Source organism: Cnephaeus nilssonii, assembly GCF_951640355.1.
Source record: "Cnephaeus nilssonii genome assembly, chromosome: 4".
Lineage (NCBI taxonomy): Eukaryota > Metazoa > Chordata > Mammalia > Chiroptera > Vespertilionidae > Cnephaeus > Cnephaeus nilssonii.
Window position 1 is genome coordinate 83113606 of NC_137075.1, and position 21121 is coordinate 83134726.

General features: G+C 55.6%; 1 protein-coding gene across 3 annotated transcripts in view; it reads right to left on the reverse strand.

The window, feature by feature from the left end:
- Nucleotides 1–21121, reverse strand: part of ACTN1 (actinin alpha 1) — a 92912-nt gene that overhangs the window by 18502 nt on the left and 53289 nt on the right. For all 3 annotated transcript variants that reach the window (XM_079767509.1, XM_079767510.1, XM_079767508.1), the window contains exons 3-8: nt 18989–19103; nt 12363–12449; nt 10392–10479; nt 9851–9929; nt 5842–5923; nt 4369–4454 (exon numbers count right to left, since the gene is read on the reverse strand). In XM_079767509.1, the coding sequence (XP_079623635.1) occupies nt 4369–4454; nt 5842–5923; nt 9851–9929; nt 10392–10479; nt 12363–12449; nt 18989–19103 (537 nt within the window). The remainder of the gene's footprint in view (nt 1–4368; nt 4455–5841; nt 5924–9850; nt 9930–10391; nt 10480–12362; nt 12450–18988; nt 19104–21121) is intronic.

Consider the following 21121-nt stretch of genomic DNA (forward strand, 5'->3'; position numbering starts at 1 on the left):
AGAGACCAGTCCGGGAAGGAGAGACTTGGTAAGACCTCCAGGGCATAACCCTGGAGTGAAAGGCAAGAGACTCCTGAGGATGGGACCTGGGCCTCCCCTCAATGTCCTGGTGCTCTAGCTTTCCTCTCCCATGGCTACAGGAACCCCGGGCGGGTATTCAGGACGGAGGCACCCAGCACCACCACGTCCTGAAGAGCCTGCTCTAGGTCAGAAGCCCAAAGGAGAGATTTGTTCCAGGGGAAGAACGACTCATCCCCTGAGGAACTGGGAAATCGCAGCAGCCCCCGAGTCGTGGCTTCGGGCTAAGAGGGAATGGAACCAAGGAGCAGAATGCTCAGCTCTCTCAGATGGTGACAGAAGAAGGGACGAGACACAGGTCCCACGGGCTGAGAGTATCTGAGAGGAACAGCCCGATTGATCACTTGCAAGGGCCGGAGGAAGAGGCTTGTGGAAATCTGTGTTTACCTTTCCTAGTTTCTATTTCAGGACCCACTCGAAGCTGTACTATCTTCTCTAACACAGTCATACGTTTGGTTTTACGCTAGAGTTATTTCTTTAAAAGCATGGGCCATGATTCCCAGAGTCCTTAGAGATCCCAAATGACAGTGTCAGCTGGCCCCGGCCAAAGCGCTGCTCTGAGACCAGCTACTCTGACGGCAGCGTCACTCTAGCTGCCACAGGCAGAGTCTGGAGAGGCACCGTCCTCAATGATGGTGACGTCAAACAATGTGGCCTAATGACACACGACCCACAACCCACAGATTCACATGAATGCCACAAAGACCTCCTCCGTGACCTTTTCAGTCAGACATTTCCCAAATCTAACTAGAATTGCCCATTTCCTTCCTCCCAAGTCAGCGCCCCGCCCTGGTGTCCTGCCAGGGAGTCCCCCAGACCGAGGTGAGCTGGCCCCAGAGTAGCTCAGCCCTGTCCCCGCTGCGGTCCCTGCTCCAGCAGTGGGACGGGACCCAGACCAACACTAACGTGCTCTCCTCTTGCAGGCAGCCCTGTCACACCCTTCCTGAGCCTTTCGCTTGAGGGCTCCTATTTGACCCTTAAGACTCAAGCTCAAGTGTTTCCTGCTCAACAGTCTCGGTCCTGCAGCCCCGCACCTGCCCTCCCCCGCAGGTCTGCAGCCGCGCACTGGCTACACAGCAGCCATCCTGCCTCCTTTCACTGAGGGTTTTCCCAGATGGACCATGAATTCCTTCAGGGCAGTTGGGGGTTTCTTCCCCTAGAAGATCCACAACAGTAAATAAAGCAACCGACAGGCAAGTGGAGGATGCAAACAGCACCTCCTAATCACATCCAGAAACACCTACAGCTCGAGCCTGAAAGGGGAGTTTCTCAGAGACAGTTCCCGCTGGACCATGGCCATGAACTTTAAAAGCTTTACAATCGGCATCCACAGAATCTGCGTGTTGCCTGCCCATTCTAAACCCCTGCAGGGAAGAGGAGAGCTGAGGAAGAATTAGAACCAAAACAATGGTTCAAACTAAAGTCGGTCCTCACCTGACTAGGAAAATCTATCACGCACACTTGCACGCCACTCACCTGTGTGGATACAGGTACTGCTACCTCTGCACACACGTGTACACACACGTGCAGGCATGCATTAGACCCTGCTGCCTTTCTAGTTCCACTGTCCAAGGCTTGACAAGAGAAAGACAGGGGAGGGGAAGGAGGGCGCCAGGCACGGGTTTCGGCAGACTTCCCCACCTTGGCTCCAGACAGGGAGACAGTCAGGGCAAGCAGGGTGTGTGAGTCTGAAGGACTCCTCCTTCCTCCGCAGGAGAGAGGAAGACCCCCCTGCCCGTGGCCTGCTTAGCTCCAAGCAGCTGCCTGAACCTTGCAAGTGGTGAGGGGCAACTCTGGGTGAGGCCCTGACCCATGACGTGAGAGGAACACCCCCCCCCCCCCGCCCGGACTGCCACTCTCCCTCCACCCAGCTGGGGGTCTTATCCTCAGATGTGGACAAAGGGAGCGTGAAATGGCTGCAACAGAGATGAGTGAGAGGAAGAGGGCGTGGGGGTAGGTGGTATGAGACTTGGGAGGTAGAAAAGCAGGCACACACACACACACTCCTCCCGAGCGTTATCACCAGCCAGGACACAGGGAAGGTTCAGAGACAGAACCCCTGGAGGAGGAGAGAGAAAGGAAGGAGAGCTCAGCCGAGCCATGGACATGGGCAGCCAGACTGTCTGTGGTTATCAGGGTGGGGAGTCCCCCGAGGCACGCAGATTGATGCTGCTCACATCCCGGCTAAAAGGTGGGGGGTCCGAAAGGCTGGAAGAAATTGACGAGAGAGAGAGCAGCAGCAGAGGTGGGACAAAGAGAAAGAGGAAGCGAGAGGCAGGCCAGAGGAGAGGCTGCAAGGGCTGGGCATCCTGGGAGGGCCCGGGCACCTAGGAGGGCGCCTCTGGCTCAGTCAGCGCCAGTGAGGCCTGGAAGGAAGGGGAGGAGCCTTGGGTGCCCATCAGGCCAGGAAGGGCTGGTGCCTCTGTGTAATTTCTTAAAGGCACCTCTTCCTCGAGGCACCTGTGCTGAAACACTGTCATATGGACTATGGGAGAAGACATTTTTACTGCCATCGGCGGGATTCTAGTGATGCACATTGCAATCTGCATTGTCTACGGGGCACACAGGGCCCTCTTGTGCAGTGTGCAGCCTGCCCCACTGTCCATGGCGGGCCTGGTGGGAAGGGTCAGGCAGGGCTCTGTGCCTCCGGCCTGGACACCAGGGAGAAGGCAGGAAGGCTTCTGGCTGCTCTGGCCGCTGGACTATTTGAGAGGATGGTCTGGCCTCAGTGGGGAGGAGGGAGAGAGAAGCGAAGGGGGCCTGGGGATTTAGGGGAACAGACAGGAAGCAGAGCCAAGAGTTGTGCTGCTGGGATAAGGGCTCTTGTCCAGGGAAGGAGCTGAAACCACAGGCTTCCTTCCGGTCTGTGACGCCCACTGTGCCCAGTGGGTAGGGACAGGGATGCAGGCGGCCATCAGAGCCTCTGGAATCTTCAAGTGCCCTGGCCAAGGTTCAGAGAGCACCCCGCCCCGTGAAGCTGCGCCTGGGGTACCCGGAGGATGAAGAGACGGGCAGAGGGCGGCAGGGAGCGTGGGTGAGGCCGAGGGAGAGCTCACCTTCTGCGCACCCGAGAAGGCGCGGCAGTGACATGAAACATTAGGTCACATGGCCTTCCCATCCCGCCTTAGCGTGCCCACACATCTGCACAGAGAAGGAGAAGAGGTTGAGGAGACAGTGGGCAGCAGCAGCAGCACAGAATACACCCCATCAGCATGGGGGACAGAGAGAACACCAGACAGACAGACAGACAGACAGGAGTGAGGGAATGGCAGAGAGAGGGGAAATGAGATGGAAAGAGGAGAAGGGGCATGGGGAGGGGAGAGCAAGGCTGAGACAAGGGAGGGAGAGAGAGCATCGGGGCAGACTGGGCAGAAGGAGGCAGTGGGGGGAGCGCCCCGTCATGCATGTCAGGACGGGTCACTCAGACGACGTATGAGGATGGGGAATTTGCCGGGGCACATGACAAGTCCACGGCCCAAAGCCGTGCAGGCCAAGCCTGTGGTCCCATGTCCACGGCGACCTGGATGTTGTGCTTCCGGGTCCTGCCTGCTGCTGACTGAGCGTGGCCAGGGGAACATGCATGTTTCCCACGTCTGCGCGTGAACGATGCCCCTCCATGTGCGGCCTGGGGCAGTGCGGAGCGGGCACCGCGGGACCTTAGCCTCAGGCCTCCCGGAGCCAAACTGGGCCGGGACACTCGAAGGGGCTCGCAGCTGCCCACCCCTCCGTCTTCCCTCCAAGGGGCTGTGCTTATGTCCAGGAACGCAGTGCAGAGGGCCCCTGCATGGGGGTCCCTGGCAGGATACAGGAGGAAGCACCAAAACCCAAGGGGCCGGGCACAGACCTGCCAAACCGTGTCCACGCGGGAGAAAGGGGGGGCTTCCTGACACCTTTGCCAACAGGTCAGTGAGGACAGGAGGCCCCTCCCCGGGTCTGCCTCCCAGGGGAAGCCCTGCTCCCACCGAGGGGGGCCCGGAGGGCATGCGGCCCTGTGCTTTCCAGGGCCACCCCTGGCCGACTGCACCCACGCAGCCCTTCCTGCTGTCTGGGTCCCAACAGGTGAGCTCTTGCCCGGTTTCTCAGAGAAGCAGAGAAAGACGAGGGCACAGGTGCAGGGTGGGGGGTAGAGCAAGAACACAGCACGTCGGCACCAGGGGCTAACTCTACCAACGCGACGGACCGTCCTGACCCTGTGGCCAGGGAGAGGTGGGGGCGGGCAGGAGGGCGGGGCTTGGGGTCTGGTCTGGCATGAGGTGTGCTGGGCGAGGAAGGAGCAGGGGCCTCCGGTACCTTCTGGGCGCCAGAGAAGGCATGGTAGAAGCTGGACACGTAAGTCATGATGGCTTTCTCATCCGGTCGGGCGGTGCCCACGATGTCTGTCAAGAAAAACCTGGAGTTAGAGCCAGAGCCAGCTGGTGAACACGAGGTACACCTCCCGACGGGATGCTCGCTGAACCACCAGGTCTTCTGGCCGAGATGCTGAGCCGGAATCTAGCCAGCTTCTGGCATCGGCTTCCGCTTACGGGAATACGAAGGGCCGAGGAATGAAATGGTGCCCCGAGGAAGCAGGCAGCGAACCCGAGTGAGGAACCTGGCAGGGGCAGCTGGCCCAGCTGCTGCAAGTTCAGGGGCGGAATTAAAAGGAGCAGGAGGGAGGACGAAAGTGCTACAGATTAGAAAAGGCAGAGAAACAGGATAACTAATTGCCATGTGCAGACCTTGGCTGGATCCTCATTTAAACAAACCAACTCTAAAAAGAGACGATGGGGAAATTTAATTGTGAGCGGCATAGTGGATGAAGGAATCCCGGCATTGGGCAAGGTGCGAACGCTGCCTTGTGGTTGCCTAAGAAAACAGCCACATGTTAAAGGCATGCAGTCTGAAGTATGTAGCAATGAAGTACTGTGATGTCTGGCATTTGCTTTAAAACATGTCAACAAAGAGAACAAAAAAGGAAAAGAAAAAAATAAAAACAAAATCTCAGGAATTGTTCCGTCTGGATGACAGGTGTATGGAAGTTCACTGTACTTATCTCTCTGCTTTTGTATGTATTTGAAAATGGCCCCACACAGAGACAGATACTGTACAAACCAGCACATCTCCCACCTAGTCTCTGAAAGGGCCATTCATCTTTCCAAAAAGTCACTTGCTTTCCCATAAGTGTCTGGTCTTCCCCCACCTTCCCTTACAAAGTTAGATGTGCATACAGACCACCCGCCTGGGTTACTCAGTGCGTGCGCGCGTATGTGTGTGTGTGCATGTAACGCACGTGTTAATAAACTGGTTTGCTTTTCTCTTGTTCATCTCAGTGTCCATCTAATTGACACGGCCCGTGTGTGTGTGTGTGTGTGTGTGTGTGTGTGTGTATGTAACACATGTGTTAATAACCTTGTTTGCTTTTCTCTTGTTCCTCTCAGTGTCCGTCTAATTGACACGGCCCACGCTGGAGAAGTTAGGAGGGAAGAGGGGAAAGATGTTTTCCCTCCCCTACAGCAAAAGGACGCCACGCTGCACCCCGGCACCCGCTCCCTGACTCCAAGACAGAGATGAGAACCATCCTCAGACCTTCGACGAAGAAACAGCCTTCAGCACCAGCTGTCCCCTCTTCCTCCAAACCTCAGGAACTGTGGGGTCCCCGACACTCAGGTGACCCCACAGACCAGGCCTTCTCCCTTCCCACCTCGGGCTTCAGGGGCCCACCCCCCTTGGCCACGGGGTGCAGGTGGGAGAAGCGGCGGGGGCCCAGACAGAAAGCGCCTTTACCTTCGGCATCCAGCATCTTGGGGATGTCCAGGTACTTCTCTGCCACGTCGAAGGCCGTGTTCAGGTTTGTGAGGGGGTCGTCCTAGAGGGAGAAGGGAGGCTTAGTAAGAGGTTTGACAAGATACCGGCGACCCGCACAGGGGTGACCACCAACTCTTGGGGCAGAGGGGACTCCTAGCGCCCCGTCCACAGTAGGTGCCCAGGAGCCAGCTCTGGGTGTGAAGGCTGGCCTCACCACCTGGCCTCACTGACTGGGGGTTTAAAACACCATCGTTTGCCCTGGCCAGTGTGACTCAGTGGTTAGAGCGTCCGCCTGCGAACCAAAGGGTCACAGGTTGGATTCCTGGTCAAGGGCACGTGACTGGGTTGCAGGTTCAATCCCCGGCCCCACTTGGGGCGCGTGCGGGAGGCAACCAATCAATGTGTGTGTGTCTCTCTCTCCATCCTCTCTTCTACTCTCTCTAAAAATCAATGGAAAAAATATCCTCAGTGAGGATTAACAACAACAAAAATGCCATCTTTCCTTCTCAAGCCTTAGTTTGTCAGAGAAACGGGGGGTAAGAATACTGGCCTGCAGCCTAAGGAAGAATTGCTAGACGTGAGTGTGAGAGCAAGGCATTGGCCCGGGTGCCATCTGTCTCGGCTTCCGGTTTCAGCTCGGCCACCAGCGAGCAGGACTGGAAACCCGACCTCAGTTTCCCCATCTGTTACTGAAGAGTTGGACTAGGAGCTCTCCTGCCGCTTCGGTGGTCACAGTCCACGAAATCCTGGGCTCCCTCAAATAGCCACAGCCTTCTGACTATTTTGATTTCCACTACTTTCTCAAGAAAACTGATTTGGGATTGGCAAGGATGTGGAGGAATCGAACTCTTGTACTCCACTGGTAGGGCTGCAAGACGGTGCAGCTGCTGTGGAAAACCGTGTGGAGGTTCTTCAAAAAGCTAAACATCGAGTCACCATATGACTCCACTGTGCCAGATGCCAAGAGCTCTGGAGATGGAGGGTGGTGACGGCTGCACACCAATGCGAACGGACTGAACTGTACACTTAAAAACAGGTACAATGCCTGGCCGGCGTGACTCAAAGGCTGAGCGTTTACGTATGAACCAGGAGGTCACGGTTGGATTCCCAGTCAGGACACATGCCCGGGTTGTGTGCTCGATCCCCAGTGGGGGGAGTGCAGGAGGCAGCTGATCATTGATTCTCTCTCATCATTGATGTTTCTCTCTCTCTCTCTCCCTCTTCCTTCCTCTGAAATCAATAAAAATACATTTTAAGAACAGTTGCAATGGTAATTTTTGTTATATATACTTCACTACAATTTTAAAAAATGTTTTTACGTGGAAGAAAACCCACAACTTAGTGGAGGGAGGGGAGTTCCTTGTAGGACCTCCCACCCTCTTCCTGGTTCCCCAGAATAATCTAAAGCAAGCTGGTTTTGTCATCCCAGGACCCGGTTTTCCCATGTGCCAAGGTGAGACTCATAGGGAACAGAAACATAAATACATTCATTTGGGATGCTTTCAGGAAGAAATTGCTCAAAACAGAGAAGGTGGAACTCTTCTGGGAAAGTCTCCAACCGCTTCCAGAATGAAACAAAATACTGCCAAGCAGTGAAGGTCATTTCCGCCCAGGGCCTCAGGCAGGCTCAGGCCAGGGATGCACATCCGCCTGCCCCACTCAGTGCCCAGGGACTACCAGGCCCCCACACCCACCAAAGGCGGGTACAGGAAGGAAGAGCCTCCTGGCTGGAGCCCCTCAGCTCCTCCATGCCATCATGAAAGTACCCATGATTCAGTGGGACCAGCTCTGTGCTAGGATGTGGGCTGGATTTTATTGATGCTACTGAATTAAAGAAACAGGGAAAAATGAAAAGACACAGAGAAGGACAGAGAGTGGGGCCAGAGCTGGCCGTGTATCAGATAAAGGCCAGGGGACTCCCAGCTCCCACGTGGCGGAGGTGCCCGGAGCCCATGGAATGAGGGAGGGTTAGCGTGGTCCCGTTTTATACGGGGGCGGGAACAGCTGTGGATGAACCGGCTGCTGCCACCCCAGCACACCCACCAAGGGACACAGAAGCATGTACACCTGTCACAAAAATGCAGCAGCGGAACAGTGAGGAGGCATCGATGATGCCTTTAAAAGACGAAATCGCTACCTTCAGGATTTCTGGCCTCCGCCTGGTTGGTTTGGCCTGATAGCTTTCAGATGGCTCGGGGAGTTTTTACAACTGACACTTTTTTCTTTTTAATATATTTTCATTGATTTCAGAGAGGAAGGAAGGGGGAGAGAGAGAGAGAAACATCAACGATGAGAGAGAATCATGGATCAGCTGCCTCCTACATGCCCCACACTGGGGATCGAGCCCACAATCTGGGCATGTGCCCCGACCAGGAATTGAACCGTGACCTCCTGGTTCATAGGTCAACGCTCAACCACTGAGCCATGTTGGCTGGGACCTTCCTATCCCCCAAGAGACCAGCTCGGGGAGGGCTGCCGGGGTGCGTACACCTGGACGCAGCCACGCCTGTGCCAGGAGCGGCCACTCTCCTTCAGGGGTCGGCCTTTCCAGGTGGGCAGGGCCCCAGCCTCGAGCTTCAGGCCCAACTTGGGCTGCCCAGAGGGTTGGGAATCTGCTCCTTTCCTCCCTCCAAACCAGGTATTTACATTACGATTCATGACAGCAGCAAAATTACAGTTATGAAGTAGCAACAAAAATAATTTTATGGCTGGGGGTCACCACAACATGAGGAACTGTATTAAAGGGTCGCGGCATTAGAAAGGTTGAGAACCACTGCTCCAAACCCTTCTGGCAGCTTCCTCTCCCACACCCTGAAATACAGGGCCTGATGCCACCAGGCATGGCCAGAACAGTTCCCACACTGGCAACATCGAGGCTCGCCCGGCCACTGAGCAGCAGCAGGGGCCCACTTGGGGTGCAGGTAAGGTGGGGGGGTCTTTGCTGAACACTGCGCTCTCCACGTGTCAGGGTTAAGTGGAAAATATAAGAACAGCCCAGCTGGTGTGGCTCAGTGGTTGAGTGTCCACCTATGAACCAAGAGGTCACGGTTTGATTCCTGGTCAGGGCACATGCCCAGATTGTGGGCTCAGTCCCCAGTAAGGGGTGTGGCAAGAGACAGCCAATCAATGATTCTCTCTCATCATTGATGTTTCTACATCTCTCTCTCTCTCCCTTCCTCTCTGAAAAAAAAAGAAAGAAAGAAAATACAAGAGTGGTCATTCCTAGGAGCTGCTTTGCCAGGAGACTCAAGTGCAGACTGGCAACATTCCAACCCGAGCTCCAGGTCATCAATTGGGGGCATAGGGAGGGCTCCAGGGTGGCCTTTCCCAGGATGCCTGTGCCACATGGGCGAGATACAGGATGGACTGAGAGGGAAGATGGGGTAAGTACAGTCTCCAAGGTCTAGGCCAGCATCCTTTTACCAGCCCAGACACTAAGAACCACCATGAGGCTATAGACACGGCTCATAGCTCCTGTTCTCCTCAACACCCTCACCCCCTCACCCCCACCCCCCCCCACACACACAGACTCAAGAAAATCCTACAGCCATACCCCAGGATTGAGGGAGACCAAACCCATCGTGGGAACTGCCCGGGACTGCACAGTGAGTCTCGGACACGGCTCGGATACGTGACTCGAAGAATGCGCAGTATTTTAAATTATGAAAGTAACAGCTCCACCTTATCAAACCCGGGAAATGGGAGGGGGAAACGCCACTGACTATTCCGCCACCCTCACAAAACTGCTGCGGTGGCTCCCATCTTCTGTGGGCCGTGCGTGTGGGCACGCACACACATGCTGTGCACATATGGTCCTGAGGGAGCCCCAGTGAAGGTGTTTTTCTCTTGCTCCTCAATAGGCTGTCTTCTTGGCTAATCTAAGGAGACTGACCCCCGGCGCTCAGAACAGGGGCCCAGTCCTGCCCAGTCCTGCCCCCTGGGACCCGCGGCCGGGAGCTGCAGCGGGCAGCCGGGGGAGCACACGTACCTTCCGCAGCTTCCCGTAGTCGATCAGCTCAGGCCGGTGCCGGTGGATCAAGGCACAGAAGCCAAGGCCGTCCTTCCAGCTGCCCGGGGGAGAGAAGGGGGCGGGCTGGTGAGTGGGGGGGGGACACTGACTATGGGGAAAGCACTGAGCAGGACCTCCTTTTCCCGCAGGTGGACACACGGCCCTTCAGACCAGGAGTCAGAGGAGAGAGGATGGGCAGGGACATTCCTACCTGCCAACGCCCCAGGCACCGGGGTCAAGACTCTAGGGGGCCTGGCACGTTGAGATGCACCTGCCACATCCCAGCTCCCCCATACCAAAGCCACGGCCTGTCTGCTCTGTTCCAGAACCCGCAGCAGCCCGAGCACAACCAAAGGCGAAGGAGGCAGTCGCTGCGTCCAGGCAGCGCCGGCAGGGAGAGGGGCACCTAAGAGCCGGCAGTACTTCCTTCCCAGGAAAAGGGACTTCTTCCCCGGGGGCCTCTGCTCTGGTCTAGAGCGGAGACCGACCGAGCCACGCCCCGCGGCTCCCGGCCACTCACCTTATGTGGAAGTTCTGGATGTTGACGTTTTTGTACGGCGCTGTCTTTCTCTGGCACCACAAGAGCAGCCCTTCCTTCGCCGAAGTCTCTGCGGAAGGGCAAGGCGGGCGGAGAGATCAGGGGCTGGCTCGGTGGCGGGAGGGCTGCCGACGCATGGGAGGCCCCATCTTGACGGCAGGGTCCCTGCTCCTTCACATGGAGGGTTCCCACAAAGACCCCCTAGATTCCAACCCTGCTGCTGACAAAGGCCGAGGAGTTATCCGACACAGACGCCGGCTAGGAAGCCGTGCAGAACAAGCTGCAGCACGCACCGAAATGCTGAGGTGACGGCCTTCCGGACTACCGCCCTGTCGCTCCCTTTTATCCAAGAAACGGTAACGACACAAAATAAGTGGGCAACCGACTGGTCTACGAAATCTACAATCCAGGCATCTCTAGACAGGAGCGTGCGCGCCATATGGAAAGAAAGCACTGGGACTCCTACTGAGATTGAGTGTTCATCTAAAAACTAAGACCTTCTTATATTTAATGCACGGACCAACTCTGCTGGTGTATGTGAAGCAAACACATGTCTATCAGATAAGGCAAACAGGTAGGTATTGGAGGGGACCCAGGAGCTCCCAGAACAGGAGGGCTGCCACCCACACTGCCCCCGTGTGTTCACTTCTGTGAATTGCAGGTTGTAGCACGGAGTGAAGTGGCTTCCTGGATGACCTCATTGACTTTCAATTCACAAAATTTTAAAATGACGTTAAACGATTCCTACCAAGATAACATAATAATTCAAGCACAAACAATTTTAAAAATCAGCAAAGCTGATGTTTCTACTCTCAGTTCAAGTTCTTCGTCAGCTACAAGATTAAAATAAAAACTGTTTAATAGGAGCTGACAAGTCTGCCCGAAAAAATCAAACTCACCAAGGCTACTTGAAAAATGGACTGATATTTACCCTCACTAACAAGAACCATGCTCTAAGTGACTGCTGTGGGCATCTTTTAACCACTTCCACCCTAAATACTAAGTATTTATAAACCAAACTTAGATCCTCACATCGCTGTATCGCGGTCAAGCCAAGATTTCTGTAACAAAGCAATTTAGTCCACGCTGTTCTCATTAAAATGTTACATTAAAAATCTTTCAAAGATTTCTTTAAAGTTTCCATTAAAATTAATTTAAAATATTACCCCCATCTTATTTTTTTCATTTGTTTTTGTGTATTTTATAATATGCTTGGAAATACATAAACATAAATTATGACAAAATAAACACATATCTCAGCTCAAAAGTTGCTGGAATGTAGAATCAAGAGTTTAGAGATCGCCCTAGCCGGTTTGGCTCAGTCAACAGAGCATTGGCCTGTGAACTGAAAGGTCCCAGGTTCGATTCTGGTTGAGGGCACATGCCTGGGTTGTGGACTCGTTCCCCAGTGGGGGACTTGCAGGAGGCAGCCGATCCATGATTCTCTCTCATCATGGATGTTTCTATCTCTCTCTCCCTCTTCCTTCCTCTCTGAAATCAATAAAAATATATTATTTAAAAAAAAAAAGTTTAGAGATCACTGACCTGTGGTGGCCCCTTGCAGATCTACCAAGTGGCCACCAGAGGGTGTAATGGGAGCAGAGTGAAAGACCTGGGGTCCGTTCCCCAGCAGGCAGGCCCTCCTGGCTGCTAGTCCCCTACCTTTTCAAGATTTAACAATCCAAGAGCCAGGCGGGGTTTCCAATGCACTTCCCCACAGCCGCCTTGGGCTTTCTCAAAGTGGGGAGTTTCCCTGGTGCCAACACGCCTGTGGGAACCAGCACCTCAAACAGTTCTTCTCTACGGACTAGGAGGGAGGACAGATGCTGGAAATGGGTCAGAAGCTCAGGATGTGGCCAAGGATCAGGCCCCATGCCCAGACCAGAGAGCCCTCTAGGCTGAGCCCAGGCCCGGAGGGGGGTTTGGGGAAGTCATGGAACCGAGAAGACCTACCTTCCACGGAGATGTCCTGGATGGCAAAGCGGAGGATGATGGTCCAGATCATGCCTAGGGTCATTTTCGCGTTCCCATCCACGATTTCTACAAAAACAGCAGCAGGATGGGTCGTGCAGGGGAGGGGCAGAGTTAGCATCCCCCGAGCGCCCACGTCGCTCTGTGCGCCAGGTAGGGACTCAAAGACCACACTGTTCCACCTCTGGAGGGAAGTCTGTATATTTTTTAAAGTTAGGGTAAGTATACTTCACAGGTGACATGATCTGGGGGAGTCGCAGAGGCACAAGGTGGTAGACTAGGGGGGTGCTGGGGATACAAGGTGGGTGTGGTCAATTCTACTGGGTACATCAGGAAAGGGAACAGAGAAGGGGGCGACTTAAACCCGAGGGGTGTCCACCAGCCTGACGGAGAGCGGGAGGGTCTCTAAGCCACCACAGATGCCCTGGCGGCTCTGAGCTAAGGGCCTCCGGGCACGGCATCACGCCAGTGCAGGCCCCAGAAAGCACCCACCTAACTAAGGTTTGCACACTGCCATCCTGCAGGCTCCACTAACTCACACATCAACCGCATCGTGCCATGCATTGGGTATTTTTTAATTAAAAGAAAAAATCAAACCGCTTCCAGACCGTAACGAGATAGCCCCTAAATTCAGTTAAGCAGCACTTTTTCAACTTTTCAAATAATGCTATAAATCCGATGAAGTAATATTTTCTGTGCCGGGCAACACAAACACACATGATCCCTGTCTGGAAGCGGCTAAGACAGGGAGCCACTTGCAGTCTTGGGGCTTGAGCAGCTCACAACCCAATGCAAACTCCTTACCCTCACCCGCTTCCAGACCAGCAGACGGTAACCTGGCCCTGTGGTGAGGTACTCTGGTTAAGAGTGAGGCACCCCAAGAATATCTTACTTTTTTTTCCCTATCTGCAACACTCGTTTTTAGGGGAGACGCAACAGAATCAGGAGAAGGGGCAACTTCCAGGGTTCCCCGAGCCAATGCCCACTAGAGTTTGTTTCCCACACACCCATTAAACAGGAGTGGATTCCATTACGGAAATTACACTCTAAGGTCTCACTCCCTTCGGAGAAGGGAGGGAAAATGTGCATGCTGCTGTCTGGCCACGGGAGGCACAGGGCATCGCTGCTACTTCCGGGACGGGGGCGGGGGGGGGGGGGCGCTCTGCGGAGCCTGCACTGGGGTGCTGAGCAAAGGAGGGGCCGTGTCCACTGTGGACGTGGGACAGGATGTAACTCTTCCTGCCCACGGGGGCCTTAAATGCCCCTGCCAGAACCCCAGACACCAGCAGGGCCCAGACCTGGTCGGAGGGCCTGGGTTAGAGGCAGAGAAACATGCGACCATGTTCCTGAGCAAGCACAGCCCAGCCAGCTCTCTGCAGAGCACGCTGGGGGCGAGGGGGGGGGGGGGGGGGGGAGTCTGTGAGGACTCAGTTCGTAAAGGTTTGAGATTTTTTTAAGTACCCTTTCATTTGTGACTTCTAATGGGTTTCATATCCGTAACACTTAAAGCGTTTACATAAATTGATAAGGAAAAAGCCTCAATTCACAACAGATAAACAGGCAAAGGACACGAATAGACACTTTATGAGGCATGAAATAGAATAACCCCTTCACAGGATGTTCAGTCTCACTTGTAATTAAAGAAATCAGACACCGTTTTCCCAGCGATCAAATTAGCAAAGTTAAAAAGAAATAAAAAGCAAACACAAGCCTTGATGGCAACAAGGCTACCGCACCGTGGCTGGAAGCGGATATTAGCCTAAAACAAAACAAAAAAAACACTTCCTGGGACATAATCTGGCAAGAGGGGCAAGCACCTCGAGGTAGACTTGACTCTCAGCTTTCCGAGAGCCAATTCTACCTCCAGGAATCCACCCCTCGCCACAGATGTGCAACGCAGAACACGGCGTCGTACGAAGGTGCCTGCTGCGAGGTTCTCTCTCATGGCCCCAAATCAGAAGCCGTGTGAACGTACCAAGCACAAGGCCTCCCTGAGTAAATGCCCAGGCCCCATTCCTCTCTGCTCAGAGCCTCCGTGGCTTCCCACCTCACTCAGAGTAGAGGCCGACGGCGGGCTGGGCCCCTCGGCCTCTCCTCCCACCACCCCCTCCAGCCACAGCTCTCCCCGCCCTCTCCACAGCCCTCTCCACATCTCCTCTCGCCCTTCACCTTCTCATTGAATTTGTCCTCGACCACCCACTTGACACCCCACTTCATCTTTCTCCATCTGATGTAAGGATGTGCGTGTTTTCTCTCTCCCCTTCTAGAACATAAGCTCCAGGAGGGGCATGATGTTTTCTGTTTTGTGTCACTGCTTAGAGCCCAGCACCGTGCCTGGCACAGAGCACACCCTCAGTCAGTATCTGCCGAACGAATGAATGAATGAATGAATGGACGAATGGACGAACACTGGAGGACACTAACCAGGCGGGTGGATGGGCAGAGGAAACGCAGGCCTGTCCGCCCCGGAACAGAGCACAGCTGTGCCCAACAAACAGATAATTAGCACAGCCATTAAAATTACATTCCCGGGTTTTTAATGACTTAGGGAAAATCTTTACACAGTAATATGGAAAGCATAAAAAAGCAGCCACAAAATTTTACGAACCGCATTTTGAATACAAGGGGAAATTTGTTTAACGTCCAGGAAAAGGTCCACTGATAATAATGCTGCCTGTTGGCCTTTCCGGGAGTGAAGGCTGTGGTACTGCCCCTCGCCCCCACCACGTCCCCCCTGGGCCCCCCAGCCTGCCCCCCTGTGCAGGGCCCACACCCGGGCCTCCCGCTGGCCTCGGGCTCAGCGCCCTCCCAGCACTAATGAAGACTAGGCAGCTTCGTACGTGGGTCTTGCCTACTTACTCCTTTCCTCCTTCCCCAGAAAAACCCCCAGGGGCTCTAGAGGTTTTATTTACTGATTCTCACACCAAAGAAGCAATGTCGCTCCAGAAAAGAGAGGAGCCAAGTACAGGCGAAGAGAGGGGTGTGATCCCTGAACAGTGAGGGGGGGCCCCACCCCAGCCCCAGCACCCACCCAACTCCCATCCCCCTCAGCGTGCGACCCTCCCCAGAAAGGTGGGTCCTTTCCCAGGCACCTCTGTGTTTGGAGCAGGGACGCCCCATCTCACAGGAAGCTTCACGTCAGGAGGCTGCGGGGAACGCTGGGTCTAAAAGGAGGTCCCAAGGCCACAACTGGGCGCCGTGGGGAACACCACGAGGACCGGTTAACAATGCTGCCTGAGTGTGGGGAGGAGTGGAGGCACGTGTCCGCCATTCCTGGTCTACAGTAGCTATAAAGCTGCTCACATCTAGGATTTACTCGAAACCGGCTCTCCCTTCCCCCTCTCGGCACCCCCGGGGTACCGCCATCTGTACAGTGTTCAGGCAGCAGAATGAACTAAGGGAGGAATCCCACAGGAGGGAACTAGCCCCGGGGTCACCACCTCCAGACCAATGCTGCACCACCCCCTCCACCCGAAGGAGGGACGCTAAAGCATCACCGCCACCCCAGCTCTAGGCACCCACAACCATCATGCTTTCCCTGCCCGAACGGTTGAAAAAGAATCCTGCCGAGGTCCCCTCACCTGGCTAAATCCCACCCACTCACCCAGGTGAAGCCCCAGCCCCACGACCCTAGAAACTTCAGAATCGAGGATCATACAAGCAATCTGAAGTATCCACACGAACCCCTCCCCGGGGCTGCCCCCAGCCTCCATCTGAACATCTCGGGGACAGGGAGCCTCCCCAGAGCCCTGTCCATTCCCGAAGGTTCCGCATGGAACCCACAACCAGCCTGCCCAGAGGTCCCCGTTCCGGGCTGGTCCTGCGCTTTAGGGTCGATCAGAGTCTAGTCCAGCACCAAGTGACAACCCTTCAAAGGTCCGGGGTCTCCCCGCTGCCATCCACCTGGTCCCCACAGCACAGGATGCTCCTCAGTGAGGCCAACCAACAACGTCTCGCCCACCCCAAGCCCCAGGAAGAGCTCACTGCAGGGGACCCGCTCCACGGCCTTTTATTGTATCGTCTACGCAGTGAAATCCATTTCGTTAAAATGCACAAAACCCATTTGGAGCTCATCTTGTTTCCTGGCTCAGCAGAGCGGCCTCCCGCACGATCCTGGAGCTCAGCATGGAAGGAGAGAGACGATTTCAAAGCGGGGAGCAGCGAGAAGACAAGCTATCTCATCTGAAGGGATCCTTTAGAAACCTCTGGAGAAGCGAGGCCTGTGGGAAAGGAACTGGAACACCACGGCCAGCAAGGTTAAGTGACTTCCCAAGATCAGAGGTGGTGGTTCGGTTTTGGTCTTTGGTCCCACCCCTCTGCTGAGGCGAGCGCAGCCACCCTGACCCGCCACGTCCCGGCTGGCCATCCCAGCCGGCCACCGCACATGGAGGAAGTTCTGTCCTGGGCCCCTGCGGGGAGGACGCTGTGCCTGGGGTGATGGGAAGAGGTTTAGACCTCAGCTCTGGAACCGAACCCCCACCCCCGGGTGCAGTCCCGGCTCTGCCACCTGGAGGCAGCCTGGCCCGGAGCCCGCGATCAACAGCACTACACGCTTCCACTCCAGCAACTCTTCTGAGCCCGCGTCCTTGACAGTGAAATGAGGCTGGTGGTACTCACTCAACCATGTGACTCTACAGCCAGGCTCAGATCTGGAACTCAGCACATGCTCTTCTCTCCCTCCTTCCCTTTGGTGCACAAGGTCTTACACATTTTTTTTTTCATAAATAGTTAAATTTTCCTTTCTAAAAACCTGGGTTTCTGGCTTCTTTTGAAAAAACGGAAGATCTAGCAGTGCTGGGCCTGGATTCCCACCAGGCAGCCATCGGCTACACCTGTGTGACAGCTGCCCCATTTAGAAGGACGTGCTCTCCCCAGTTCTCCACAGTCCCCACCCACCCCTACTGCCCTCCCCTGGCCCAACTCACACATCCTTCACTTCCCCGCCCCAGAGGGCATCTGATCCTGCACCAGATCACCTGAGCAGCAATTTCTTTGGCTCCTCTTCTCTGCCCAGTGAAAACTTGCTCTGCCAAGACTCTATTCCCTCCCTAATAGCACAAACTATTCTTTTTTCTTATTAAAAGGCAGAGAACCTTTTCCCACTCACAAATTGCCCTGCTATGTGCAAGTCCTTCAAACACTTACTGAGCACCTACTATGTGCATCACACTGCTAGGAGCTGGGGCCACAGGGTGTAGAAGGCAGCTGAGGGGTGCTGGGACACCAGTGACTGCCTCAAGCTAGCCCGATAGGCAGGAGTCAGCAAACGTTTCTGTAAAGGGCCGGAGAGCAAATGTTTTGGGCTCTGTAGGCCAAACGGTCTCTGTCACAGCTACTCAACTCTCCCTCATAGCAGGCAAGCAGCGAGGACAGTCTGTAAACAAACAGTGTGGCTGAGTTCCAATATTTACAAAAACCCGCGCCGGCCAGTTTCGACCTCATGGACTGTGACTTGCAAACCCTTGTGCCAAAGGCTCTCGGTTTGATGGAGCAACACAAAAATCCTTCGATTTCTAGGGAAAGGAGGAGGGGGGCTTGAAGGTCATCAACCCGGGAAGAGCCCTGCTCCTGTGGACTGGCTGAAGCCAGGCCCCCCTCCTCAAGGAAAGGCCACTCTCCGGGGTCCCGCAGACCCACCCGGGCTTGAGTTCTGGCTTTGCCACTCACGATGGGACCTTGAGCAAGTTACCTAATCTACTCAGGCATCTGTTTTCTTTTCGTGAAATGGAAGCAGTAATTAGAGCCACCGCATGGGGCTGGTGTGAGGATTAAGTGAGAGCATTGGTGCACGGTACCTGCCACAGGGCAAGTCCTCAGTAATCACAGCCAGGGCCATATCGTGAACGAACAAGTGAATGAATGAATGAACGAATGGAGACTGCATCTTACTTATCTTTCGATCTCTGGCACACACAGCAGGTGCCCAATACACACTTGCTGAATCCGCCCAACACAGCCCTGACGGGGCGTGCTTATTTTAATCTAATGGCCGGGCCCTCCCCCAACCCTTCAGAGCCACCGCGCTGCACACAAGCAGTGCCACCTCCCTTTAACCATTAAGAAGGTGCTAATCGTGGTTTCAACTGAGCCTTAGCCATTTTTTTCAGTGAAGGAAAAAGAGCCAAGAAGCTTCTCTGCGGGAAAATGCTATTAAGAATGTTCCTAAAGGCTTGTGGGCATCAGCCTTCCGGGCCGTGGAGCCTCCGGGCAGCTTCGCCCTCCACCCACCGGTATCTGCACCCTCTCCGCAGCCCACAGAACTCTCCACCTTGGGCAGCCAAGTGCAGCCAGGCCTGCAGACGAGGAAGGCGGCCCTGCACACACAGGGTTCCCCCGCGCTGGGACTGGCTGAGGGGTGTCGAGGGGTGCACCAGGGAGTGGACTTTTGTTTGCCAGGAGCGGACGGACAGGTGGAGGAGGCTGAGCTCGGATGGAAGGTACTGTTGTTACATGAAGAATCATGTGACATGAGGTCAACCAGATGGAGGTGTTGGGAGCCCCACTTCCCAGCGCCCCCAGGATGTGTGGGCGCAGGAGTCAGGGTAGAAAAGGCCCAGGGGAGCACAAGCTCAGGCTCTGAGGGGCAGCCGAGGGCCGGCCGGACTCACCTTCGGCTCCAATGGACACCAGCTTGACCCCCTTGCTGGCGATGAAGTCCAGGGCCTTGTTGACATTGGAGATCTTGTGCACCCGCATCTTGCCTCTCTCTGGCTTGGCCAGGCGCTCACCTGAATACAGACCGAGAGCGGGAAAGAGCAGGTGAGGGAACAGCCACAAGCCGGGGCTGCTCTCCCAGCACCCTCATCCGGGGCACATCTCCGCCGGACGCTCACGTGTCACCGGGCAGGGAATGAGAGGGAGCGCCCACCGTGGCTCTTCTTTCCCCCACGTCTCGGACCTAACCGCTTGCGTCCACTCAACAGTTCTGCATGAAGCCCCTAACGTGTGTCAGGGACTTGGCTGGGCGCCAGGAATACGGGGGTGAACAAAACCATTTCCTGCCCTCGTGTACTTATGGCCCAGGAAGAGAGACAGATGTTCGGCAGAGAAACACACAAATAAATATATACAAATACCAAGACAGAGAAAAGCTTAAAATAATTGCCTAAAAAGAGGCTGCAGAAGAGGAGGGGCGGGCAGGAGGAAGAGGAGTCTCTGAGTGCAGGAGAGGGCCGCCGAGAGGGAGGACAGCCAGGCCTCGACGGCAGGGAACAGCGATCAAGGCAGCAGGAACAGCACATGTGGAGGCCCCGAACTCCATCCGGTCTAGCCTGGGCCTGGGAGAGGGGTGTGGGTCACTCCAGAGTATTGTGCAAAAGTTCCCAGGGGGGTTCCCACGGAGCTGCCCACAGCATCCCGCCCTCATTGGACAAACAGGGCTCTCGTCCCAGTACTGCCTCTGGTGGGCACCCGCGGCTCAGCTCCAATTCAACCCCCACCCGCACTCAGCCGCCACTCCCCACACCCTGATCTCCACCTTCCAGCCACTCCCCACACCCCGATCTCCACCTTCCACGTGGGAGCTTCTGCTGCTCAGGTTTCAGGGCCAGAAGCTGCGTGGCAACGGGGGGGAGGGGAGCTGGTTCTCCAAATACCCCATTCAGAGCATCATCCCAGAACAGTGGCCTCCAGAAACCTCCTGAAACTACTTGAAAAATTTTTTATGTGCAACACATGCGCCCAAAGCTGGGGAAGGAACACAGCTTTCAGCGTCTAAACGGCCACAAACCCCCAAAGGCTGAGAACCACCATCCAAGAGCCTGAAACTCAGGGCCCTTGCAACTGTCATAGGCGCCAGCCCGGCGCCGCACCCCCAGGCATGTCAGTAGCCTGGCTGAGGAGGCTCGGGGCTGGGCAGCCGTCACGCTGGGCCGGGCCCACCCTGTCAGCATAGCAGGTCTGCAGGGGGCTCCCAGCTTTCCTGCCGCAGATGTCATTTGGCCCGGCAGCTCCCAGGGAGGCACAGCTGGGTCATTATTAAGTCAAGACTTTCCACGTGTGGCTCTCCCCAGGCTGTGGCCGCTCCCTGCCTCTCCAGCAAGGCATCCACCATCCTCCTAAGCAGATGAGAAACCATAGGGGCTCCCTGCCATGGGCTGGATGGGGACAGTGCCACGTGCCGCCGCTACCACTACCCCCATTCCCTCCCACCACTGCGGGGTGCTCCAGCTACGCCCCAGCCCTCAGCCCTCAGCCCTCAGCCCTGCTGAGCCTGAGCAAGGCCAGCGGTTTTCAAACTCAGTCAGCACAAAGCCACCTGGAGCACCAGCTAACGACAGATGTCCAGCCGCTCCCCCTGCTCCTAGTTTCTGATTCAGGAGGTCTGGGTGGGGCCTCTGATCCTGCTGTGGGTGCTCCAGGGACCACACTTCGAGGACCTCTGCAGGCAGCACCTCCTTCCTTCTCGTCATCCCACCCATCTCCAGAGGCACTGGGTGACTCGGTCTCCCCGAGCCTCTGGAAAGAGACGAGCCCGCCTGACAGCCAGGCACAAGTCCTCCTCGGGCGCAGGCCGCCGTTCAGCGGGGACGCACTGGTGGTTACACAGAAAAGCCCGGCGCGGGGCACCCGGTCACTCTGCCGTCTGCCGAGTGTCACCTCCATGCCGAGTACAGTTCTAAGCACCTGGGACACAGAGATGAGGCTGTCCCTGCCACAGGAGCCCAGGGTGGAGTGGGGGGCAGGGGGGACAAGTGAGCCTCGATGACTAAACCACAGGGCAAATGACACAACAGAGAAAT